The sequence below is a fragment of the Macrotis lagotis genome, chromosome 6 (genome assembly GCF_037893015.1).
Source record: "Macrotis lagotis isolate mMagLag1 chromosome 6, bilby.v1.9.chrom.fasta, whole genome shotgun sequence".
In the NCBI taxonomy this organism is placed as follows: domain Eukaryota; kingdom Metazoa; phylum Chordata; class Mammalia; order Peramelemorphia; family Peramelidae; genus Macrotis; species Macrotis lagotis.
In genome coordinates this window covers 207,965,277-207,993,160 of record NC_133663.1, presented here as the reverse complement: position 1 = coordinate 207,993,160, position 27,884 = coordinate 207,965,277, and the positions used below count along the sequence as shown (strand labels likewise).

General features: G+C 34.0%; 1 protein-coding gene across 2 annotated transcripts; it reads right to left on the bottom strand.

The window, feature by feature from the left end:
- Positions 1–373: 373 nt before the first annotated feature.
- Positions 374–25,650, bottom strand: POU1F1 (POU class 1 homeobox 1). Of its 2 annotated transcripts, XM_074192287.1 has the most exons (7): positions 25,509–25,650; positions 25,204–25,206; positions 21,593–21,661; positions 8,677–8,901; positions 6,264–6,428; positions 5,281–5,341; positions 374–569 (listed from the first exon to the last, which is right to left on the bottom strand). In XM_074192287.1, exons 1-7 carry the CDS (start codon positions 25,648–25,650, stop codon positions 374–376), a joined length of 861 nt encoding a protein of 286 aa, XP_074048388.1. The 2 variants fall into 2 exon arrangements, with proteins under 2 accessions (XP_074048388.1, XP_074048387.1); XM_074192286.1 differs by lacking the exon at positions 25,204–25,206 and having other exon boundaries at positions 21,593–21,742.
- Positions 25,651–27,884: the final 2,234 nt, after the last annotated feature.

Genomic DNA, 27,884 nt, shown 5'->3' with positions numbered 1-27,884 from the left:
CTGTTGGTGATAGCCTTTCATTATCTAACTGATTCCTCAGAAGCTTAGAAATAAAGATATGCTGAGCAGACTGTGAAAACAAAACTGTATACTAACAGGTTTTCACATGTGAATGTCAATTATTCCCATAAATAGTCATCTTTTGCTTAAAATGTGTCAGGTCTTTGAACATAAATATTTAAGTAAAAATATAATTTTATAATAATATTTTGAATGATTTTAAAGGAAAAAGCTGAATAATATAATAATTTGCTTTTCATAATTGAGCTTGGAAAAAGGCAACCCAAATATCTACTTTCCAAATTTTGAGGAAAAATGAATGATAGAAAGATTTATTTCTCTAAGATGGAACATCTCATCTGTACTCCTGATGCTACTTAATAATAGAATGAAATGAATTCTGGTGTAAACTTGTTTTCACTCTTTTTTCTCTTTGTCTTCTGTTGCAAAACCAAACTCTCACTACTTCTTTTTCCAGATTCAGGCCTTCAGCCATTCGCATAATCTCTTGTGAAGAGGGTTTACTTTGTCCTCCAAAATATCTCTCCAGAGCTTCCTTAGCGGCAATACTAAAATAAATAAATAAATAAAATATTATCATAAATGAGAATTGGAAGATCCAAATATTTATCCCCTATGGTAAATTCCCAAAAAGGAATGGAAAATGATTTTCAAGAGCTTCAAAATATTTGGAGCTCCAGAACTCTTCTTAATATGTTCATCTAGTGCTTGGTTTGTAGTAGTAGTCTTATAGTCAAAAATAGACTTTATTATCCAAATCCAGTAAGAGAGCAAGTGAATCATAGATCACTGGTTTCTGGGTTTTTTGTTTGTTTGCTTTATTTTTGGTGGGGTTTCTTTTAATGTCAGGAGAGGGCATTGCATTCTTCACAAGGGTAATAAATTTCTAGGCCCTTTTATTTAGAAATTACTGAATTTTTAGTTACATTTATATAAATCTAAAGCATTTTGAAAGATATAATGATTTGACAATACAAATAGGGAAAAAAATTCCTATCTAGCAACAAGGTTTTTTTTGTTGTTGTTGTTTTGTAGGCTTTTGCAAGGCAAATGGGGTTAAGTAGCTAAGTGGCTTGCCCAAGGCCACACAGCTAGGTAATTATTAATTGTCTGAGACTGGATTTGAACCCAGGCACTCCTGACTCCAGGGCTGGTGCTTTATCTGCTATGCCACCTAGCTGCCCCACAGCAACACGTTTTTAATATGGATTTGTATCCCAGATCTTCCCTCTGTGTAACCTAAAAAGGTTACATAAACACTCTAGGTCTCAGTTTCCCAGTCTGCAAAATGAGGAAGTTGAACAAGGTGATATCTAAAGTTCATTCACGTCTAAATCTATGTTCTAATTGTAGGAAACTAAAAGAATAAGAGGTATGTTCCCAATCATATTTCAAGAATTTAGAAAAGAGGAAATGAAGCATAAACAACCTTAAAAACAGGTTTGATTCATTTTTTTTTAATTTTTGCTTTCATCTTCTTGTGACACCTACCTAGAGGATCTTATGGTACTGAGAAATCTGTCCCACCTAATTCTCTGAAGTTTGTTGGCATGTGTTCTTCTAAACGACTTACCTGGGAATAATAGCTGGATGAGTACAAATTGACCAGAATCAAAGATTTTCTAACTAAATGAAATCAATATTTTGGAGCAAGAATATATATTCTTCCAGTAAAAGGGAAGTAGTCCAGAGACAAAGTGCTTATGTTCTCTAGTTAACTGGTTGGCTGTTTGTGTTCCAAAATATCTTAGCCCCTGGGGCTAAGACTTTGGGAGCCCACAAACATTTCACTTCTCTATTTGATCATGAGTCACTTGAGGGCAGGCCCTATGTTTCGTGCTTAGTATAGTGTTTGATACACAACTTAGAGAAAAAAAATGTGTTCTCTATTCAGATGACCAAGAGAGCTAAAAGTTAGACTATGAGACCTAAGCTAAATAAGAAACACCAGAGAGGATTACACCTCTTCTAAGAAAGAGGTAGAGAAGGGGCGGAGCCAAGATGGCAACATGAAGGGATCCAGTCTTAGGAGCTCTCTGATAAAATTCATCAGCTAAGGACTCTAACTAAACTTTCGAGAGACAGAACCCACAAAGGGACCCAGTGAGGCAGTTCTCCTACTCAAGGTAACCTGGAAAAGAGCAGAAAGGATCTACTCCCCGGGATCACAGGGGCGGCCCGCCAGAGGGGTGGCCCACCAGAGACAACTTCAGCCTCCTGGAGGCAGCCCCAGGGTGCTGGGAGCCAGGCTCACAGCAGCGGGGGCGTCTCCTGAGCTGCACTCGGGGAGCACTGGCACAAAGTGGAGGAACAGCTGGGGACCTCTGCCAGAGCGAGCACGTGGAGCCCAGCCCTCAGGGCACACAGGGAGCAGCTTGATCTTTCAGCAGCCCAGAGCTGGAAACACAAGCAGGCATAGCTGGTAAGCAGGAGCCCCCAGGGCATGAGCCCATTGAGCTGAGGGAGGGGAGTGAAGAGAGAGACTGCAGAGCTCTGTCCTCTGCCTCTGGAACAGAACTCTGGGGCTCTGACCACATTCAGATCCTGATCCCAGTCTAGGCCCCCCCATAGAACAGCAACCCCCCCCCCCTCAGCCCCGTGGCAGAGGGGGGGCACTTATGTTCATTCACAGACCAGGAGGGAGGACAGAGCCTCATACACTGAGACCCTTGTGGGAGTGTCCCAAAAGCTCAGGAAGCACCCCCCAAAAAACAGGCTTAGGCTGGGGAAATGAACAAAGAAATAAGAGGAAGACCATTGAGAAATATTTTGCAAATGAACCCAAGAAGGATCAAAATACTCAGTCTAAAGATGAGGAAGCACAAGCTCCTGCATCTAAACACTCCAAGAAAAACAGAAATTGGGCTCAGGCTATGATAGAGCTCAAAAAAGACTTTGAAAATCACGTGAGGGAGTTGGAAGAAAAACTGGGAAAAGAAAGGAGAGAGATGCAGGAAAAACATGAAAATGAAGTCAGCAGCTTAGTCAAGGAAATCCAAAAAAATGCTGAAGAATTAGCATGCTAAAAACCAGCTTAGGTCAAATGGATAAAACCGTTCAAAAAGTTATTGAGGAGAAGAATGCTTTAAAAAGCAAAATTGGCCAGATGGAAAAAGAGATAAGAAAACTCTCTGAGGAGAATAAATCCTTCAGACAAAGAATAGAATTCAGGGAGATTGATGAATTTACCAGAAATCAGGAATCAATACTTCAAAGCCAAAAAACCGAAAAATTAGAAGAAAATGTGAAATATCTCATTGAAAAAACAACTGATACAGAAAACAGACTTAGGAAAGATAATTTGAAAATTATTGGAATACCTGAAAGTCATGATCAGGAAAAGAGCCTTGACATCATTTTCAAAGAATTACTACAGGAAAATTGCCCTGATATTCTAGAAGCAGAGGGCAGAGAGAATCCAATGATCTCCCCGAGAAAGAGATCCCAAAAAACCAACCCCTAGGAATATTATAGCCAAGTTCCAGAACTCCCAAGTCAAAGAGAAAATATTACAAGCAGCCAGAAGGACACAGTTCAAATATCGTGGAGCTGCAGTCAGGATCACACAGGACTTCACAGCAGCTACATTGGAAGCTCATAGGGCTTAGAATACAATATACCGGAAGGCAAGAGAGCTTAGAATGCAGCCAAGAATGAACTACCCAGCGAGGCTGAATGTCCTCTTCCAGGGAAAAAGATGGACTTTCAATGAACCAGGGGAATTTCAAATGTTCCTTTTGGAATGGCCAGAGCTGAACAGAAGGTTTGATCTTCAGATACAGGACTCAGGTGAAGCATGGTGATTGGAGGAGAGGGGGGAAATATGAGGGACTTAATGAGGATGAACTGCATGTATAGAAAAATGATACTGATAATATTCATATGAACCATCTCAGTTAATAGAGCAGGTAGAGGGAGCTTTTATAGTGGAAGCACAGGAGAAAGCTGAATTTGAAGATAAAATATGGTGTAAAAATGGAGTCAATAGGAAAAAAAGGGAAATGGAAAGGGAGAAAGAAAAAGTAGAGGGGGAATAGTCCAAGCTATTTCACATAATAAGATCTTTTTTTTATTACAATGAGCTATTGCAATGATATGGAACGGGGGAGGCAAGGGGGGAATGAGGGAACCTTTACTCTCATCAGAGATGGCTAGGAGAGGAAACAGCAAATATACTCAATGGGGTATAGACATATGGAGTAAGAAGGAGGGGGGAGCAGGGGGAAGGGGTGGGGGATGTGAATAAAGGAGGAGAGGATGGACCATGGGGGGACAGCAGTCACATATAAAACATTTTCTTTTTTACTTCTTGCAAGGGGCTGGGATTGGATGGCCTGCCCAGGACCATAGAGCCAGGTGGATTCTGGGCCTAAGGGGTGGTATGGGGGCTCAGGGCTTCTTGGCCCCAGGACCAGGGATCTGTCTGCTATGCCACTCAGCGACCCTACAGCAGAGTCAGAGTGAAAGGAGAGAGAAAATATTATAGTACACGGTAGTGGAGAAATAAGAAGGGACGGAGTTGCGATCAGCAATGGCAATGTTGGAAAAATATGGAAGTAACTTTTGTGATGGACTTATCATAAAGATGGTGATCCACTCACCACATAGTTGATGGTGTTGGAACAAAGACTAAAGCACATTTTTTGTTATTATTTGGGGGAGGGTGCAGGGCAAGTGGGTCTGGGTGGCCTGCCTGGAGCCACATAGCAGAATGATCTTTGGGTGTCTGAGGCTGGATTCAGACCCAGGTGCTCCTGGCTCAAGGGCCAATGCTCTGTCTGCCACCCAGCCACCCCTACCATTATTACTATTTTATTTTATTTTATTTTGGGTCTTTTTTTTTTCATTCTTCTTTTTGGTTTTTGCAGGGCAGTGGGGATCGGGTGGCTTGCATGTCACATGGCTGGGTGATTATTGGGTTTACAAGGCTGGATATGGACTCAGGTGCTCGTGGCTCCAGGGCTGGTGCTTCGTCCATTGCGCCACCTGGCCATACCTACAATTATTACTATAATTATTTTTAATTTTAATTTTTTCTCTCCCCTTTACTTTTTTGCCCAAGCAAGTCTATCTGTATTCATGGGGGGAGGGGTATTTTGTTTACTTGTGAACAAGAATATTTTATTAATGTAAAAAAAAACATTTGTACGAAATGACAATAAAAAAACAAAAAGAAAAGAAAGAGGTAGAACTTGGCAAAACAAAAAAAAAGCTACTGCATTTTGTTTGCAACATTTAATGTCTCAAATGGATAATTACCTTATGGTTGTTCGTCTTTTCCTTTTCCGTTCATTTGCCCCCACTTTATCATTGTATAAAGCTATATATATGTATATAGAAAACAAAGAAAGAATACATACACAGAGAGAACAACAACTATTATGGCATTCAGTTTTCTTAAAGTATTATAGAATTAAACCTTATAATACTTTCTTTAAATATTATGGCATCTGTCAAATATTGAATAAAATTATTACTAGGAAAATTATTAAGTAAAACTGTAAAACTTTTCAGCAATTATTTTCTATTGTAGCAATTTACATAGAGAAATATCTCCTATAAATATTTAAAACATGTTCCCAAATTCTATCCCTTTCTTCCCTACTCTCACTTCTTGATCCTCTTTGCCATTAGTGTGAGCAATTTAATAATAAGCCATCTCAAAAGCAACTCTATTTTTACTTAGGACATTTGCATTGTGGAATGCTTTAACTTATATCACTTTAAGAACATAATCATATGTTATAGCATTCATATATCACATTTAAAATGTAGAAGAGAAACTATCTGAATGAATTTTAATTTTACCTCCTTACCTACTATCATTTATCTTTAATATTTTTCCTCCAAACAGTTTATTCATTCATTGCTAAATGTTGTTTCCCTTCAAAATATTTGTTTCTATACTTGAATTTTCTTTTCTTTTTTTTAAGGTTTTTGCAAGGCAAGTGGGGTTAAGTGGCTTGCCCAAGGTCACACAGCTAGGTAATTATTAAGTATCTGAGGTCGGATTTGAACTCAGGTACTCCTGACTCCAGGGCCGGTGCTCTATGCACTGTGCCACCTAGCCCCCCCCCCAGGTATTTCATTTAAGGAGAAAATATGACATAGCAGCATGCCCATTTTAATCTCTTTTAACATTAAAGAAGAGGGGTAAGTTCTTCATTTATTATTAATCTTTTAACAAAGAAATTGTTAATATGTTTTAAATTCCAAAAACTGCAGAAATGTAGCTATGGTACCTCCTACTTGCTCAGCTTCATCCAACCACTTAGATAATATTGATTTTAGTTTGCAAGCATTTTTAAAACTGAGCTGCAGGTTTTCAAATCGGCAGATAGTGGTTTGACTAAATTCAGAGCCATGTACTGCTGCCAGGGCCTCCCCAACATTTGTCTGAGTGTAGCCTGTAAATGAACAACAAGGATGACAACAAAGACAATGACAATAACACCAATGATATTATTTTATTAGCAATAATTGTTAAATTTTTTTGTATTATGGACTCCTTTCTAAGACGGGTTAAGTATAAGAACCTCTAATACAAATGATATTTTTATCATATTTTTATTTATTTCATTCAGAGTTTGAATACAACTTCAACTAACTAACCTACTAACTGTTTGAACCTGGGTCAGTTACTTAACCTTGGTCTGCTTACATTTGCCTTAGTTTATTCATCTATAAAATGGGGACAACAATGGTCCCTACTTCACATAAAATGAGTTAATATTTGTGAAGAACTTTACAAATATTAAAGTGCTATATCAATGCTAATGATTACTATAATATCATTAAATGTGTAAAAATACATAAGAATAAGATTTCAAGTAAAACCAAGTACATTGGAATACTTATTAAAATAGGTTTTAAACCCCCAGGTTGCCTTCTTTAAGTATTTCTTTGAACTGACCATTGAGAAAAATCTTTACTAATCTTTGTCTATTACTCTATGTTGTTTATTAATTGTATAAACAATAATTAGTGGTCATTTTGGACTATTTAATAGAATGAAAGAATTTGAAAAGAACAGGAAATGAAAACTCCAACTAAAAATCATTGATCCTCTTGAAAATATCAAGTTGTGTTCAGCTAGTAAATGGAATACCTTTTCTCTACTACAATGACAGAAAATTTCCCCTACTGTACCTATCATTTATATTATTCAAGTAAAGACAATACTAGGCTGTCATCACTTTTTTATTTTTATAAATCAGTGGGGTTTAGTGATTTGCCCAAGATCACACAACTAAGAGACCAAATTTGAACTCAGATCTCATGACTCTAGGGTCCCATTCAATCCACTGTGCCATCTGTCTCTGTCACTACTTTCAAAAAGACATCTTAAGTCAAAGATCTTTTGCATTAGTTAACCTGGATAACATATCATGTTAGTATATTATGTTGATTAATATTCATCTTACTCTATAAGTATTTTTTCTACTTTGATAAAATGATGCAACAAAAAACATTTAATTTCTCAACCAGAAAATTTAAAAATTGAATTGTGTCAATACCTAGAAACTATTTATTTCCTTAATATAACATATCCATTAGGAGATAGCATAATTCAGGACAGAGTTGAGAATATTTATTCCATTTATTGGAAATGATTTTTGATCTCTCATAAAGGGGGATGGAGTCATAATAATATCCAGAACTACTTTGTACTCCAAGTTGAGAGAAAACATGAAAAGCAGATGAACAATATCAGTAGTTAATATTTTTTAAAATACCTGATGCCAGCTGCTTTTTATATTCACAATCCCATGTAATTATATAATATTTTTGTGCCTAAGTCTTCACTATGATGTCATCATGAACAAATTACTGTCCATTCAAAGATGAGAATGATATTCTAGACAATGTATGATCATTATAATGATATGAACATTTTTTCTATTTTAAAAATAGTCTACATTTTTAGCAATTGCAAATTGTTATAGCTACTTTTAGAATTAAAATTGATATGTTTGCAGCTTCCCCCTTCTCCCAGTAAATCTCCAGGGAGGAAAGCAGGAACTTAAACTACCACAAATATGTCAGCATATAAGACCTTTAGTAGAATTTACATGGTTTGTTTATTCTCTCCCCAATCCTCCACTGGAACTTTTTTTATTTGCATATTTCATTCCTTAGAGAAAGCATTCTAGAATTTTTCAGCTTTTGTTTCACTTTACTATCATGATGTCATAAGCATAATGAACCCAAACTGATAGAATGATAGCATATTTTTGCAACAATTTTCCAAATCTTTCCAATGAAAATCAGCTCTGGAATTGATTATAACACTTGTGAACCATGAGGTTCACAACAATATTTCCTGTTCTGTAATCATTAATGATGTCAAATATGCCAATATCTTGGCATGTTTCATTATCAAGGTTAAGAATCAGGCAATTATATTAGAGTACCTACAGCCTTTTGACAATCTGGTATTTTAAGTATTTCTCTGCAATTGTTAGTGCTTTTAAGAGCATCAGTTAGGATATTCACACATGAAGGAAGATGGCATAAGGAAGGTTTGATTAACTCTTTGACCACAATAGAATTGTAGCATTCCCTGGCTTTGCTTAGTCATGTATGGATACTTAAATTTAATAGAACTCTGAGACCCAGCACAAGACTTAGCTATGATTTATAGAAAATACTTACCTAATTTAATTCTTCTCAATTTGAATTCATTAGCAAACTTTTCTAGTTCTTGAATTTCAGGAGAATCCATATCGGTTGGTTCTTCAACTGATTTGCTTTTTCGATGGAATTCTTGCTTAAAGTCAATGGCTGTGGGATCATCTCCCAGGAGAGGCTGATGCATGGGAGGAAAGCCATGACTCAAGGCATGGTCAGGAAACTTATAAAGGCAGGGGGTTAAGCTACCTGCTAAAATGATAAAAAAAAATTAAAAAAAATAAAGAACCAGGTAAAATAACCCTTCATTTCATCACTAGCAGCACAGCAACACAACACACACACACACACACACACACACACACACACACACACACACACACACAGACACACACCCCTTAGCTAAACCCTTGTAAGCTTTACAATATGGTTTATTTTGTTCTTGCCAAATTACCTAGAAGTACATTTGTTTTCATTGACAAATAGCAGTTGGGGAAATATAAGCAACTTTAATGTGAATTCAGATGTGAGTATTCTTATGGTTAAAAATAATGATTCTTAAATCAAAAGGAAAAGAAAAAAGCATAAGAATTTTTTAATGTTGGCAAAAAAGATACTAGTAGTGACTACAAAGTAGTAAAGATTTGAAAAATTATATAAAAATTGACAGTCACATTTCTTCAGAAATGATTATTAGATATAACTGACTCACTTCCTAATTATCCAATTAATGACTTGCACAAAAAGTAGGAAGGAAGGGAAAGAACAATCCTGGATAAACTATAAAGAATCAAATTGTGAATGCTGGAAAGCTAACTATATAGAAAGGTTAAATCACTTAAAGGGGCTCAAACAAATAGGCAATAAAACAGAAGAAAAAGATGCTTTCTAATATTCTTGGTGCTAAAATATTCCATTTCCTCAAAGCAAAAATCTGCATAAAGGACTTTGAGACTGTTATTGTCATTCTACATTAATCACTTCTTACTAGGCATCACCAAGGAGATGAGGACACTGGAAAGGCATGTCTTCTACTAAGACAGAGACCTTTCAGCCTCCTTTTCTTTTGATTGACAGAATCGTACTACATAGTGTTTGTTTTTCTCTTACAATCCTGATCTTGTGACATTCATCAGTGAAGCCTCCACTTCCAATTTGCATTTAATTGTGGATTGTACAACTGAGAAATTCTGTTGCACAAAAATAGTGAATAATTAGCCATGTTACTGATGGGTAGAAATAATTAACATTTAAAGGAAGAAGGAAATAAAAATTATCTTCAGCAAATGACTCAAAATATTTGCTTCAGAATTTCATGCTTCCTGATTGCCCTACAAATACATTCAGAAATCTAAAACAAGTTTAGCATTGCATTTAATTGGAATGTGATGTGGAAAACATGCTAAACTGAGAAAAGGAGCAAGTAGGTAAGGAAATTGGCAAATGTATGATTGGCTCCCTGGTTCTTATAGACCAAATCATTTTTTGTGTCATGGACCTTGAGGTCTATAGATCTTTCTTAGAATAGTGTTTGTTTATATTCACAGTTGAAGAAAATGCTAAATTTCAGGTGGAGGTTAGTAAGAGTACTTCCCCCCTCCTCCCATCTAAGTTAACAGAATACCTGAATACTGTTCATTGATCCCTGGATCCCAGATTAAGAACTCTTTTCATGAACTATTAAATTTTAAAACAAATACATTGGAGTGCCTTATTTTTAGTTTTTTTTAGGTTTTTTTTGCAAGGTAAATGGGGTTAAGTGGCTTGCCCAAGGCCACACAGCTAGGTAATATTAAGTGTCTGAGACCGGATTTGAACCCAGGTACTCCTGACTCCAGGGCCAGTGCTTTATCCACTATGCCACCTAGCCACCCCAGAGTGCCTTATTTTTAGAAAGAAAAAGATAAGAAATAAAAGTGAAGATAATGCATATTGCTTTACTTTTTTAAACAAAATCCAATTTTATCTACTACGTTGCTAGAATTTGTCAGGAAGTTTTCTACTTAATGCTTTCTACCTTTTGGGTGCTCAGAATTTCACAGGAACCATAAATTTAGAACTGGACATGTGTTCATCTGGTCAAGTCAGTAAGAATAAATTGTGGGGGGGGTGTGGAGCAGAGAGCAATGGAAAATTCCTTTTGCAGTTGTTTTAGAGTCATATTTATAGTAAATATTTAAAAATTGCTGAGAAATATGTCCAGGATAGTTACTGATATCATAAGTGAAAAAATGAAATGTTCATGTAAAAGGGAAATTAATTGATGAATTAAATATGAATCATGTATATATATATATATATATATATATATATCATGCATTTGTATACAAGTTTTACTTATAGTAAAATAAGTAGTGATCATCCAGAACAATGTTAAACTGATTTCATTTATGTTTCAGTATTAGGTTCCTATTTTTCAATAATATTTTCATATACTTCATGGTATGAGTTTATTTTATTTCCATGTATCCTGATTGTATCTCTCATTTGGTTTTCCTAAAGGGTGCCAAGTCATTTAGAGTAATTAATCCATACTTAACTCATGTCAACTAATTTTTCTTTTACATGAACTCTTCCATGTGAATGATTGTCATTAGCAAACCCTCTCTCACCTCGAGACAGATTTCTCAGCAACTTAAAAGAATTTTGCTTTACTTTAATCTTGTTCTTGCTTGCTATAGTCTTATCATCACATGCCAGCATTACCCATCTATGCTTTGCATTTTATGCCTTCTTTCCTTCCCCTAATTGTCTAGCATTCTGCCTATTACATTATCCTTTGGGGATGCTGGACAGAGTGTGGAATGTGTAGCTTTTGAACTAAATGAGTAAATGTAGAGAGGGAGTTAGACTAAGTTTAATGGTCTCCCATGACATAAGGATCATTCTAGGAGGGTTATGTAACCAAAATGATTTGTAGCAAACTTTTCTTGGCTAAAAAAAAAATACCATAGAGTTATAAGCTTGGGGAAATCTGAGGAAAAGGTATGAATAGATGACATAGAATATGTATAGTCATTTATCTTTCAAAGTGCTCTCACATCCATTACCTACTTGTATCCTTCCAACAACCTCATTAGTTAGACAAGGAGGTATAATTATATCTAGTTTACAGATGGGGAATAAGTCAGAGGGTTATTAAGGGATTTGCCCAACAACACACATACAGAGTTAAAGGGAGATTTGGGACTCAGACCCATGGAACTCAGGTCCATGAAATTGCTTTTAGTATAGTTATTTTATCCACTGTGTTTAAATATAGAACAAGCAACCTGCATTTACAAACACAGTTTGTTTAATCAAGTTATGGCAGTTTCCTATACTTGATTCCATTAGCAAACAATTTAAATGGGGCAAAAATTATTTACTTAAAATGTAACCCCATCATATTTCAAGAGTTTGATATGCTTATTAATTAAAACAATGCAAAATAAGATACATAATAATAAAATAAAATCCTCTTAATAGGGTGCCTTGAATATAAAAATGATTAATAAATAGATGTAGCATCTTTCTTTTTAAACAGGAGTCGATGACAAAAGGTATCTGAGATGAATCAACTAGTACTAAAAAGGCATTGAATTTGACTATAAGACTTCTGACATCTAATATAATAGAGGGCACATAGGGTTTTCAAGGTCTATCTGACAAGAGAAAATATGTGTGTTCTTCAGCAAAACTATCTTCATTCTGTCACTTAACCCCAAGGGAAAAAAAAATTTCACATGACAAGTAAATACATCCCCACAGGAAAAAAATACATTTTCTTATTAATTCAATTCTACAAATAATTACAATATGCCTTCTAAAATCAAGATGTCATATTAGTTACTGAAATACAAAGACAACACCAACCATATGTTAAGTACCATTAGTTTTTAGGGCTATATAGATAGCTAATTCTAATCTTTCTATAGACTATTATTTCTTTGTTTAAAGATTATTTAGGAACATATGTGAAGTAAGGATTTTATAAACATTTTCTAAAGTACGTCTAGGCACAAAAACCTACTGGTAATACCTGTTTGCATATGTAGCTACTTGAACAGATTTAGAAACTTTTTGATTATTCCCTACAGCACAAAATATATTCATTGGTTTGGAGTAACACACTATATAATCTGAAAATTGTTCCATACATCTGTGTTGGGATTTAGTGGTGATTTGGGTAGGCTTTGCTTTGTATTGAGTTGACAAAAAAAAAAAATCTAAAAAAAAGTGAGTAATTATTCTGACATAGAATCTTCTGTCCTGCACAAGTACACTGAATTCACCATCACATCAGTAATTGTTTTCTTGTCCCAAGAACTATTATTAATGAAATGTCTTCACTATACACAAGCCTCACAGTGCATGCAATAAAATAACGACATTAAAATAAAGTAATTTCATATCATTTGAAATATAGTTTCCTTGGTATCTTCATTTTCATATAAAGTGTGATACTGAGAATAACTTTATAGTAGGTGACACAATGATTTCTGGGATTGCATGGGAGTGACTATGTTCCTGAATGTCTTGGGAATAAAGAGAGGTTTCAAATGACAGAACTAGGTTTCCATTTATGTATTTTTATAGCCTTTCTTTTTCATATCTGAAATTCTGTGTTTGACTACTCAATTTCTTCAGCCTCTGTGGAAATGGGGGGGCAGGGAGTGCAGATTCTAGACATTTAATTTGTCAAGTAGCAAATGATAATCCTGATCATTTGTCAAAATTTTGACAAATTCTAAATCATAAAGCACTTTAATGCCATTTCTCTCTAAAAATAATACTTATAACATCTAATCACTCTTGACAGACTAACGTTTTCTCTTATTTCAAAATAAAGGCACATATACAGATTCAAAATGCATTTTGATTTTATTTTACAATCTCAGGAGACACTCATGAATCTTAAAGTGCCCATTTGTTTTGATTGTTACTACAAAAAAGGTTGGACTCCTTCTAAAAATGTCATGTTAAAATTCTTTGTTGCATACTGGAAGCGAGAGGGTAAAGAGCTGGTGCCTGGGACTTAATGTCTGAGTAGTGTTGTGGGAAGTAAACTGAATTTTGTTTGGAGAAATGGTTTAGAACTCTGTGTTCCCTGTTAACTAGCTAGCTAGCTATGGTTACTATTAGGGTTGCTGTAAGAATTAAATGAGATATTTGTTATTTGCTAGCATAGTGCCTGGCACCTAGCAAGAAGGTCCTATATAAAATACTTATATATTTTTTCCTTCTCCTTCTTCTTTAATCAAGTTCCAGTTTTCTTTTCTGTAAAAGAGTGGGGGTTGGGGAGAGTACCTACCCAACAGGTTTGTAGTGAAGCTCTAATGAGATAAGGTATATAAAATGTTGTGCAAAATGACACATTATTTACCATCAGCTATAATTCCTACTGAATTATATTATCAGCTTCAATGCATCATGTTAAAGAGAAGATCGGTTCTTTAGTGCCAGATGCTTCATATAAGAAAAAGGCAAGTAGAGAGGATATTACTGTGTTGTCAGCAACCAACCCACTTATTAAATGAATGACATTTAAATGAATGACATTTAAATAAATGACAAACAAATAAATGACAACCAAAGTATACATGTAGATATGGAATCATAGAGAATTTGGCACAACTGAAAAATGACTTAATAACAAATTATGTTCAATTTCCTTCTAAACTATACATTCTTTTACAATATTTGTATGGCTTTAGAGGCAGCTAAGTGGTACAGTGAGCAAAGTACAGGACTTGGAGTTAAGAAGACCCAAGATACAATTCCCCTTCAGATACATGCTAGCCATATGACCCTGGGTAAATCATTTAAATTCTCTGTGTCTTGGTTTCCTGATTTGTAAAATGGGAACAATAATAGCATCTATATGACAAAGTTATCGTGAGGACCAAATGAGTTCATATATATATAGTGCTTCTCAAACTTTAAAGCAATGCATAAATATTAGTTTTTTAGAATGTCACAGTAAACCAAGAATTGAACAATAGCATTGTGCTGTTAATATAATATTTTCTTATCAGTGAGAATGATCATACTATATGCAAATGATTAATTTTCTTAAAGATAAAAAAGATTTAAAAAATCATAAATTTAATACCAAAATACCAAATTTCAGGTGTTTTTTCTTTGATAGTTCAGAAGACTCTTCAAGGATCTAACCGGTATTCCATTATTTGGAACATCATTTTCCATAGTATCATAAAATTAAGGAAAACAATAGTTCCAAGGGAATTAAGGATGATAGAATAACAAAATAGTTTTGTCTGAATTGGAAATTGAAGGATACCTATTTAGGGCTAAATTGAATTGTACTTCTAAGCAAAACATATGAGATAAGTCTAAAAATGTTAATTACATTTCATAATAAGGCAAAAATACAACTTTTGGTATTTCCTGGCACAGAAGATAAATAATAAATAAATGAAAAAAAAATCATAGAGCATTGTCTTTTTAAAAACTGATTCCGGGGAAGCTAGGTGGCGCAGTGGATAGAGTACTGGCCCTGGAGTCAGGAGTACCTGGGTTCAAATCCAACCTCAGACAATAATTACCTAGCTGTATGGCCTTGGGCAAGCCACTTAACCCCATTTGCCTTGCAATATCCTAAAAAACAAAACAAAAAACTGATTCCATTAACCTAACTTGAAAACTTAACTAAAGTTTTACCAAGGGAATAGATCATTAGAGTCAGGATGAAAGAAGCAAGATATAGGGAAAGACAAGAGAATGATCAACTTTTAAAGTTCATAATTTTGAAAAGTAGGTCCCTTTGGTAGCTAAAGGTTTATAGAACAATTTAATATTTAACATTACATAGGTAGCTGAAATTTGCTTTAACTTATTACCAGTCCATGATTTGGCATTTGGAGAAAACCTCTAAAACTCCATCAAAAAATTAAAAGTTTCTGAATGTTGAAAATGTCACAAAGTCCTTACACTTACTCAAGTCTAAAGAGATGGTTTGTCAGAATGAAATAAATTATTTTCGGATGTTAAATTTGAATGGGGAAGAATGATTCTAGAGGCTCTCAAATTCTTAATTGAGAAATAATAGCTAGCAGCAAGAAAAAAAATCAAGGTGGAAAAGACTAAAAAACTAGAACTCTAAGTGTATTTATTGCAGTCAAGCAACTACACATATTTCAAAGCCTATGGGAGTGACTTTATTCTCTATTAATTTACTTACTACCATCATACCTATTCTAATCTCCCAGTACAAATAAGCACAGGCAGTTTGGGTGCAAAAAAGGGGAATCTGTTTGTTCTTTTAGGGTTGAAGGGGTTATTTTGTAGGTGGCTATTGTCCTAACAGCCCACAAATCCCAATGTGTAAACTTCCCCTTCAGACTATATTTTCAATTAGCTTCTTAAAAAGGCATTTACTCAAATGGCATAACAAGGAAAGTAGTTGCAGAACATTTCCCCCCAAATTTGGGGCACATACAAATAGAGTCTGAGAGGGTAAGAATGAAATGTGTAATGATAGCAAAGTCCATGTGCAAAACAAAATGATAGTTAAGCATATTTATAGTGTTATAACCATGGCCAAGATAATTCAGAACTCTGAAACATCTGCATCTTTCTGAACTTTCTTTCTCCAGAGGGTTCTCATGAAATTTGTTGCATGGTGCTTATCAGTGCTTTATCAATAAGTTCCTCTGTGGTTCAGGTGGCCTTCTCAAAGAGAATGGTGTCTCATTTGTTTAGGTTCAACTTCTAGTCTAGGTCAACTTGGAAAAGGCTTCTCACTGAGAACTGCCGGGCTATGATGGTCACTAAGCTGCTCTACTATTCTAGGTCTTGTAGGTCACTGTGTTATATGGGAAAGTTCACTTAGCTGCTAGGTTTCCAGAGGGTGTAGCATTTCTATTGCATTCATTGACCCACAGAATCTGTGTTTTCATTCTTCAATATGAGGTACAATTTTTATCACCTTTAGACTCTGCCTTGGCTGAGTGTTAAAGATCTCATTTTAGCTGGAGTATTACAGCTTTTTTTCTTTTTCAGTTAAGATTGATTCCTTTATATTTGAAAGGTCTTTCCATTTCCTTTTTGATGTTTTTGTCTCTTACAACTTACAACCTTGCTGAAAAATAAATGGGGTACACTCCCAAAAGTTAAATGCTTTGCCCCAGGTCACAGCAACAAGAAGTGAAGTCAAACTGAACCCAAAGCTAGCACTATCTTCTATATTATATTGTCTCTATGTGGCATTAGTAATGTAATTAGTGATCATAATATTGTTATGAAATCATATAGAAATATTTAATATCTGACCAATGATCTCCATTGATAGAATTTATTAAAATTTTTTTATCAAACTAGTATTTGGAAAATTCATTTGAATGAAACTATTAAATGAGGAATTATAGCATTATATTACTCTACTTTCATCTTTGATAATAGGGAAGGGTGACTGGCATTATATTAAGGGTTTTTCATGTATCTCATTTGATCTTCATAACAACATTATTGAAATAGGTACTATTGTTATCCTTACTTTACTATTTAGGAAACTGAGGCAGACTGAAGTTAATTCATTTGTCCCTAGAGAATGTCTGCCACTGAATTTGAATTTAGGTCTTTCTGACTCCAGGGCCAATTCTCTATATTTTGATAGTCTGGTAGAAAGATGAAAAAAACATATGAAATAATTCAGAATCTTAATGTGTAATTTACAGTCTTAACAGTAAGTAATGAATGAACTCTTCTGTTCTTTTTAGGGAAGAAGACTGAAGTAAAGAATAGTTGCAGAGGAATTAGGGTCAGACTAGGGTGTGGGTAACACATAGATTATGCACTTCCTGAGAGGTCAAGTTAGTATTTTCAAGTAGTATCTGTAAGGTTGAAAATGGGATGTGAGTATGGGCAGGTTTTAAATTGCTTTGACAGCCCTGAACTTTGGAATGAGAGTAGGAGCTCTGGGATGGGAGTCTGTTAGTGTGAGGTCCACACAGAAAGAGATGAGGTAATCAGGGATATATAAATAAGAGATTACCTCATCAAAAAGATGAAGTAATTAGGGACATGTAGAAGAAGGATTATAGGTCAAAGACTTAATTCTTTCAGGCTAGGGCAAGAATTCATTGTTTTGTTGATAGGGGCTTCTCTATGCCTGGGGACAGTGATTTACTGAGTCCTAGCCAGGGGGTATGATACCTCATTGACCTAAACACTTCAGTGATTAATCACATCATTAAGGATTAGGATGGGCAGCTAGGAGGTACAGTGAATAGAGCTCTGACCCTTGAATTAGGAGGATCTGAATTCAAATCCCATCTCAGAGAACTATTTATTCAATATTGACCTATACTTCTCTTTCATTGCTTTAACCTCCCCTCATTCATTCTTAATTCAATAATGTTTTCTTTCTCAGTTTTTTGAATTATGCTTAATAGTTATCATTTATTTTAGGTTTTTGCAAGGCAATGGGGTTAAGTGGCTTGTCCAAGGCCACACAGTTAGGTAATTATTAAGTGTCTGAGGTTGGATTTGAACTCAGGTACTCCTGACTCCAGTACCAGTGCTCTATCCACTTAACTGCCCCATTATTTTTTATTTTTAAAAGAGTGTTTTTAAATGACTAAAGATCTACTTATTAATCTGTCTGGACAAGACACACCTCAATCAATCATCAGGAAGTTTTTTTTTTTAAATTTTGGTTTCTGAAATTGTATTATTTAAAAATTATGTCTCAATAAAAACTGCTCAGGGAATATACACACATGCATATGTGTGTGTAATTTTGCATATATTTTTGCATTTAATCTATTTCTTAATTCTCAGTTTTGTTTTGTTTTTTGTCATAGAACATATTGTAAATTTGGTTAAATATTTTTTATTTGTTATGATTTAACCTTGTTCATTTTTTATCTTGATAATTTTATTTTCCTCTCTTCTTTTTGACCAATTTAGCTTAAGATTTATTTGTTTTGTAAGTATTTTAAAAGCAGCTTTTATATTTATCATATTACAACTTATTTTCACCAGATAATTTTTTGGGGGTGAAAAGTATTTCTTCTGCAAAATACAGCATATCCCCAAAGTTTTGGTGCAGTTTTAAGGAATACTTAATTTTCCTTATTCTGCCAAAAATCTATAGGAGGAAAATCAAACCAGCTTCTCCAAAAAACCCAATAGCATACTTTAAATTATAAATTTATAAGATATGTAGGAAAGAGGACAAAAGGAAAAAATAAAAGTAGAAAATCACATCATTATATGAAGAGAAATTTATAACCAGTTTTTTAAATTTATGCCTATTAAGTTATGGAAATAAAATTAATACTAACAAGAGACTTTATATAGTGCTTTCTATGTGCTAGGCAAAATGCTAAGTGTTTTGCTATTACTATCTCCTATGATCCTCAGCATAATCTTGGGGAGTAAATGCTATTGATGTGTGTCTGTGCATGGGGGATGTAGTCATCTAAAGATTCAGGCAGAATAATGAAAAAAATTCATGTAAATGACCCAAAAGAAATCTTAGGGATGAAAAAATTGAAGTATTTCTGTAGTATTTGTATATGTGCATAATTGCATGCACACACACACACACACACACATATATATATATATATATATATATATATATATATATACACATACATATGTGTGTGGTACAGTAGAAGCTAAGGGAAAGGAAGAGTAAAGGCAGTTGAAAGTCACTTAACCCTTAAGGGGATGAACACTACCAGCAACCACATCAACACTGTGAAAGAATGAGCAGTAAGGAAAAGTATAGTAGGAGCATGAAAGATTACCTGGGGATCACTTTCTGCAAGAATAGGTTAGATTCAAGGGAATTCAAGCATCTCAACTGAATAGAGAGTGAACTTTTTTTTGTTTTTGTTTTTTTGCATGACAATGGGGTTAAGTGACTCGCCCAGGGTCACAAAGCTTTAAGTAAGCTAAGTAGCATATTAGGAAGAACTTTAGAAATCTGAAGAGGCACAGTTTGGACCTGTGACAGAAGAAGTTCCTTTTCCCAATACAACTTTTTCTTTTGGTATTCATAATCCCAGAGAGTTATTTGACTTCTCCAGAATTATATACAGTAATGGGCATTTCTCAAAGATACTACTTGAACTCAGGTCTTCCCAGCTTCAGGTATTTCAAAGATATTGCCTTTTCCAGAGCTAGGGGAAGAGTGCAGAGAAGACTAGGTGCAGGCATTTTTTTCATTCACAATGATTTCAAGTTTTCAGTGTTTTTTTGAGGCAGTTTCAGAGCACTCCAAAAGATATATGAAACTTGACCTTGGGAGCATGGAGTTGCCTCTGAAAGGAAAGGTAGTGAAAAGACTGTAGTTGCAGAGATTCTATATAATCATGCAAAAAGAGGGACCAGTGATCACAGCAACTCAATTGGGATGTTGAGGTGAGATGGCGACAAAGCAAAAAGGGACATGGACTGCTTTTGGTCAGTCAGATTCTAGCAGCCCACTTGAGGTCCAGTTTTTCCATAACTCCTAAGAAAAGAAAGCAGTTGACTACTTCTCTTAGTCTCTGACTTAACTCTAAGTTTGGAAGTATTTGTCTAAAATTTCCCATAATTCCTATGCAATCAAAACCGTGGTTAATTGTTAAACTGTGTGTGTGTCAGTGCTTGGCAGCAGCATTGAGAAAGGCACTTGGAAAAACTCAGGAGGGAAGAAAATTTAAAACATATGCTTCACCAACATCTGCAAGGCAAGCAAGGGTAGGGGTTGGGGGAGGGGATTATAGAATTGTAGTAAAAAAAATACAGAGAATCTACTTATTTATTTAATTATTACACTTCTCAGAGCACAGAGAAATTTTCATTAGATGTGGGATTGGAGAGAGGAATACTCCCAGGCTTAACACAATTTAGAAATTACTGCTCTGGGTTGAGTGCAGTAAACTGCAATAACTACTAAAACCCTCATCATAGAGCCCATTTTGAAAGTCTCTCCCACCCCCCAACCAGGGCTCCATAGAAATGACTAGAGAGAGAGAGAGAGTTCCACTTCACCGAGGATGTGAATCCTGGAATAGTTCTACCAACAAAAAAAGATAGGAGTGGAGTAGAGTTACTGTTCTGCTCTGTCAGACTAAAACTAAGATGCCTTCCAGACCAAAAGTTTTATGATGTTAGGTATACTTCACAAAAATATAAGAGAATAGATTTGATATATTATAAATTATTATAAAAGTTCATGCTGAAATAAAAATCATATTACACTTATACAGCTTTAAAATACATTGTTTCTTTGGCTATCTACAGAAGGCTACCTAGAAATATTTTCCTCAAATTCATATATTGACAGCAGAAAAACATCTGGAATAAATGATCTCTGGATGTAGAGCAATAATAAAGGTAGTGTTTCTATAATTCTTTATGGTTTGAAAAGCACTTTGAGCATATTAACTCACTTTATCTCCATAACAGCACTGTGAGAGTGACATTATTAGTTTTGTTTTACAAGTGAGAAACTGAAACAAGTTAAATGACCTTTCCAAGGTCAAACAGATATATACACATATGACGAGAGTCAAACAGGTAGATACATCCAAATATGAAGTAGAATTCAAAATCAAACCTTCCTGACTTCAAATTCTGTGTTCTTTCTTGTCACCAAGCTGCCTCAATTCTATGAATTCAGAGTAAAATAAGACAATTAACAAAATATTCTAATATTACTTTTTCCAACTTCTGCTCATCTTTGGAGAGATAGAGCTAAAAACATGATGTATTTGTAATTCCTTTTAGCTCTTTTTTAAGGAATTGCCACATTTTTGTAATTATTGTCTTTCTAAATACTAGAAAACATAGCTAGAGAACTCTTGCCAGATGATAACAAATCTTTACAGCTATATATTCTAAACCAAACTCATCTGATAGTTTTAGACATTTCTAATCTTAAACCATATCTTAAATCCATCTTCTGAAAATTCATCAGATAAAAGATGTACTCTCTTACCTGTCATCACCCCATAGGTAGACTGTTGGTTTCCATAATGGCAGGAAGGAACAGAATAATGAAAGCTTGCTGATGTGTTTCCAAAAGTTGTCATGGAGAAATGCATGTGCGAAAATTTAGGAGTTTGGATCAAAGACAAAATAGACGGGACTGGTAAGAAAATGTATGAGGATTCAAGACATATTCTTTTCAACCCAGAAATATATTTATGTATATATATGTATATAAATGTTCTATTATTTTTAAAATGAATTATTAATCATTACTCATTTTGATAAATAACATAGAATAAGATATTTCATTTCTCAAGGATGTTAATCATTGAAAAATTTAACTTGACTAGAAACTCACTATAATTCCAAAGTATCCAGTAACATAATAGAAGATGACACTGCCTCATAGTGAAATTTGTGAGGTACTCTGATAACAAGAATCTTAAGATTTGAAATTGGACCATACATATCATTTATCAAGAATAAGTTGAAAAATTATCTTTCTATTAAATTTAATTGTAATTGTAATAATTAAAATATCCTACAATAAAACATACATTGAATTTTTGGACCTTTTACAAAATTTTCCTAATAAAAGTAAAGCTAATAAACTCACTCAATATGAACAGCTTATACTAGGGGGAAAAAATCAAATAAGCACTAAAAAAACCTTCATTAAGTTTAGTTCATTAGACATAATGATATATGGAGTATTTACAGCAATCATTTGCTCATAATCTTAGTGTGCATACAATTAAATCAGTACACTGTGCCAATTCTACCACTGTTTGTAAAAGCTTCCAAAAATTGTTCAAGGTAGTCCCAAAATAGCTTGAATAACTTGACCTTGATAACTGAAGAATTTAATTGACTGGATATTGTTTTTATGACTTGAGAACTTTATTATACTTGTATATAATGTATAGAAAGCTAACTTCAGAGTCAAGACCTGGTTTCAGATCCCATCTCTCATAAATATTAGTTGAGTATTGGCCAAGTTGCTTACCTTTTCAGTGTCCCAGTTAACTTTATAAGTCCATAAAGTATAGAGATATGTAGATCTGCATTGATAGAGGGATTTCCTTTTGGGAATCCCTATACTAATGAAATCCGAATTCCAAGCTATTGTGTTAGTCATATTAACAAAATTTTATCATATTTTAGAGGACTAGAAACCATCATAAGAAAGAATACAGAATATTATAGATAAATGTATCTATATTGTGGTAGTTTTGATATTATTTATTTGTCAGTGTTTAAATGCTGATTGTGGTATTGGATTTACCTTGATATAAGAATACTAAAATCTTTTCTTAAAAAATAAAAATGTAAATGATAATATAAAGTTTAAAATTAGGGAAATTCAAACTGAGGTCAAATTAGAAATTTAAAAATTAACTAAGAACCATTCTTCCTCTCTTTTCACCTGAAATTAAATGCTTTCCCTTAAATCTGAATTTTAAAAAAATGATAGTATGGATGAGTTCCCCTTTTCAACTGTGTAGAATCTAACTTATATTTAAATAATGTTTGACAAATTTACAGCCTGTGTTATTGATCAAAGTCTAAATTATGTAATGAAAAACCATGCATTTGAAATTTCTATCTTTCCTAATTGTTAATTGTTCTAACAATCACAGAAAGACAGATGATTAGAAATTGGGAAATTTGGCTAGTTATCTTAATAAGAACGACACAGATTTCTTGTATTTGTTAAATTTTAAATCAGATAGAGATAGTCAATTTCTCTATACAATGTAAGGATGACATATTTGTAAGCAAATGTGTAACCTGATTCACTAACCACCAGAAGTTTTAATGATTCCCTTTTTAAAAAAAATTTCCAATTACGCCTTTTCTCTCTCTGTTCTAGGATAGTTGATCAGCATCTGTGGGTTTCTGGTAAACCTAGAGAATAAATTTTGTGTCTATCAGATTTATGTCATTTTATTTTAACCTTAAGTTTTACAGTAAATGCAAAATTTGATGCCCAAATAATTTTGTGTCAATAATGGCTAATTACAAAGCTTCACTTTGGCAATATCAAAAGGATTTCTCTTTAATATTTCAGTATTCCAGGTATCCAGTATTTATAAGTCAATTGTGCCAATGTAGATTATTGTAGAAGATAGGTGGTTTTTTTTTAGTTTGCTGTGGCCAAAAATGTTGTTTGCCTTGTGACTGAAAAATTCATCACCACATAAGACACTCCAACCTTAGTTAGAGACAATATTCTGTCCCTGGAATCATATTTGAAATCTTTTCAGATTTGAAGATAAAACTTGCACCATAGACTTTGAGAAATAACTGACTTTTCAATTTTAAAAAGTGTCATTTAAAAAATATTCTTAAATATGTATTTGAATCAGGTTTACACTTAATTCTAACTTAACCTTCTGAGCTTTCATTTATATTTATGTTTTGTTGATTTGAAATTTGAGAAGGGATGGAAGCATACTCCATTGAAACTTAATACATGAAATTATTCTGGAACATACTGATTCATTTAATGAATTTTTAAAAAACAAGCTCCCTTTTTACCAAATGAAATTTATTTTTTAGTACTTTCATTACTACTGTTGGATTAATGGAATTTGCTTTTAATTTGGTTTGTAAAATTATCGATAATGAAGTGTTATGTCTTGAGAACTTTGGTGGCATAGGAGGTCTATTATACATAGGAAAAATTGTCTTAACAGTTACCAGAGTCCAGACACCTAAGTCTTCACAAAGTTTGGAGTGTGTACTGGACTTGAATGGACAGTGGACAACTATGTATTTTCTACTTAGTCATATTCAAGCTATGAATTTTATCATAAAAGTATGTTCAGAAAAATTCAAAAATGTTTAAATCTAATCTGTAACAAAAAGTAAACAACATTTATATAAAAATTACTTTTCAGTAAAGATTTTTACAATATTTCAGAAAGTGGAAAATTGCAATCTATATTTTCTATATTGTTAAACAATTTACATTCACGGGCTTGTCTATTTTATAGACCAGCTTTTTTAGAATACAATATAACTATAGAGCAATAAAAATAAGAAGTAGCAATAATTATGTGTTGTTAGCTTTATAATTATCTCTTTGAGTGAGCAAATTTTAGTTATTTAAGGTTTGTTCATTTCTAAAACAATGATGTAGAAAGCTTATTTAATAACTTAAGTTTTTGTCTTTATTCAGTATGAAGGATAATGACCACAATTTAGGATTCATTATTACAATTTAAACATTTATCATATTAGTTCTACAAATATAATGGCTCTAGTTTTTTCTTTTGCTTTGCTAAAAACTAATGAATTTTATTGTGTTTTTATAATTTTGTCAATATTAGAATCTATTAGAAACAATGCAGTAATTTCACTTGTTATCTGGTTTGGGGAAGAATTTTTAGGACTTAGGATATTGCGTAATTGAAACTAAAAGGTAAGTAAATCCTTAAGAGAACCTATCAGTTTCCAAAACCAGTGAGCTACAATAATTGGTAGTTGCAGTTTCCAAAGTATTAGTTCATTTAGTTAATTCATTATGCTTTACAATAAAGTTTTTCTTTAAAATAGTCATCAGGTTACAAATGTTCTAATTACTCAGTCATGATATAACCAATTCATATTCACTTGCTAATAACCAAAAAATAGAATTTTATTGCCTATATCACAAATTATAATCCTTAACATTTTTTCTTCTCCCTATTAATTTTCTTTTATATATCTAATCATTAATATATGATTTTTGGTTAAGGAGAGTTTTTAAGCAGCTAGTTTTTTTGGTTTTATTTTACAGTGTTTCATAATATTTACCACATTTCCTCAAGTATGTTTGAATTTTATTAATAAATTTAGAATGTTATACAATTTAAAGCTAAAATTCTGAAATTACTAGAACTGAAAAACAATGTTATTGGAATTAATAGAGTCAGTACCTGTTGATACCACATTCGTAGTATGGTTGGAGGCTGGCAGGCATTCAGCAGCACTGTGATGCATTATCAGAGGCAGAGTAGCAGAAGATTCAGAATTCAGAGGTACAAAGCTATCAGCTGAAGTAAAAGGTTGGCAACTCATCCCCAAAATCAGAGAAAGGAAAGAAAGAACACTATTTGCTGGATGAGAAACGTTAGGCTTTTATCCTACAAAGTACTGTTTCAATTCTCCTTACTTGCATATATACATCATGAGGTCTCTGAAGCACACAGAGGGCGCGTGCAGGTATTTATACTGCCTGGAAATCCCTTCTTACATTTTAATGGACTTTCTCTAGGAGTACTGCTATATAAACCCAAAGCTTTCTTTCTTCTTATCCAAATAGAACCTACATCTAATTCAACAGGTAGAGGGAGGGTGGCAGGTTGAGGGGAGAGAGAAACCTGAGACCATAACTGACAGCTCCTATAAGTCTAGTCTTTAGAGAGGAATGTAGTAGTTTAGAAAAAGTAGACTTCTAGAAGACCTAACAATAGAAGGGGGGGAAAAACCAATACTAATATTAGATAGGCATTTATTGCTAACACAAGCTCAACTACAAGCATAATTCATTCTCTTCTTTGAAGAAAACCAAAGTTCATAATTCAGTTATAAATCTGTAAAAAATATAAAAATGAGCACATTGCAAAATGATTTTTTGCCTTTCAGAGTCAATTTATTTCAATGAGTTATTTAGCTAATAAATGACCTATCACTTGCAAAATTTAAAAATGTTCATCTATAATATTTGATATCTGTTATATTCCAAATATTATGAAATGGAGTACTGTATTTCAGAGAAAATGTCAAAAAAGGTGAGGAAAATTATATTCAATTTTTTTCCTTCTCTTTTCCCTCCTACTTATCACTAACTTCTGCAATTTGGGTTTGTATATTACTATAAAAGAGCAGCCCTGAACTCAAATATACCTGAGTTCAATTTTGGATTCTTCTTAGTAATCAATATTCCCTGATTCGTTGTAAGATACAGCACCGAGTAGTGGACAGAAATCTTTTCTCAAATCCTGACTCTGAGCCATTGTGATTATATGACCTTGTGCAATTCACTTAACTTCTTTGTATTTTCTAGGCAATTCTATGAAAACTAAGTTGCAGAGAAGATGCTGATTTACATTGTTAGAGGCAGAGTTTCTTCAGTTAATAAAAATCATAGGTTCAGTTCCTATCTTTGTTCCTATTCTTATGTATATGTATATCCAGGCTCAATCCCTATTTGATATTATTCCCTATATGTCTTCAGATCACTTATAAACAAGCAAGTCTATTTTCGAATAGAAGAAGGGACAAGTTTATTACAAAGAAAAAGTATACAGAGAGGACTGGTATCAGAAGAAGTTCCCCTCCTTTAGACCCTGGATTTGGTCAGAAAAAATCACTACAAGCCCTTTCAACTTCCTTCTGAGGAAGGAAATGAACACTGAGTTGATAAGGTTGTCAATCAACCTATTCCTCTGTTGAGCCTTACCTTCCCCAAGAACTTGTCATTGGTCTGGACTGAGTGTCACCATGGATTAAAATGTTTCCAAGAAGGGAAAGGATTCAGAATCATTAAAGTGGCCTTTTCCTCTTCTTCTTCTTCTTCTTCTTCTTCTTCTTCTTCTTCTTCTTCTTCTTCTTCTTCTTCTTCTTCTTCCTCCTCCTCCTCCTCCTCTTCCTCCTTTTTCTTCCTTCCTTCCTTCCTTCCTTCCTCCTCCTCCTCCTCCTCCTCCTCCTCCTCCTCCTCCTCCTCCTCCTCCTCCTCCTCCTCCTCCTCCTCCTTCTCCTCCTTCTTCTTCTTCTTCTTCTTCTTCTTCTTCTTCTTCTTCTTCATATTCATGGTCCATATGAGTCATGGTACAAGTGAAGGGTAAGGTCCAGATTTGCTTCACCCTATCATAATTCTGTGCTTCAAGGATGCTTGGCATTAGCCCTTCCACTAAATGGCTCTTGGATCTGGTACTCCTTTTGGTGTTCTCTATCTCTGTCTTTTGAACCATCTTTTTCTCTTTTTGTGTCTTTCTCGTTATCTTCCTATCTCTGTATATCTTTCTGTGCCCTGTCTTTGACTATTTGATCAGGGTACTGGTCAGCATGGTACCTAGAGTTCAATGACTATCATTACACTTTATTGCCTCTACTGTACCCTTTTCTTCTTTACTGATGCTTCTACCACCATTTCTATTTTTGCCAATCACCTCTTCCTTTTGATACTCTTCATTCCTGAGGAAAGCATTATAACTCTTTCAAAGAAACAACCTAGACCAACAGATCTTTAGTTTTATTCTTCTATTAATCAGACCCATAGCTACACTCTGTGCAGAGGTTTTTAGGGACTA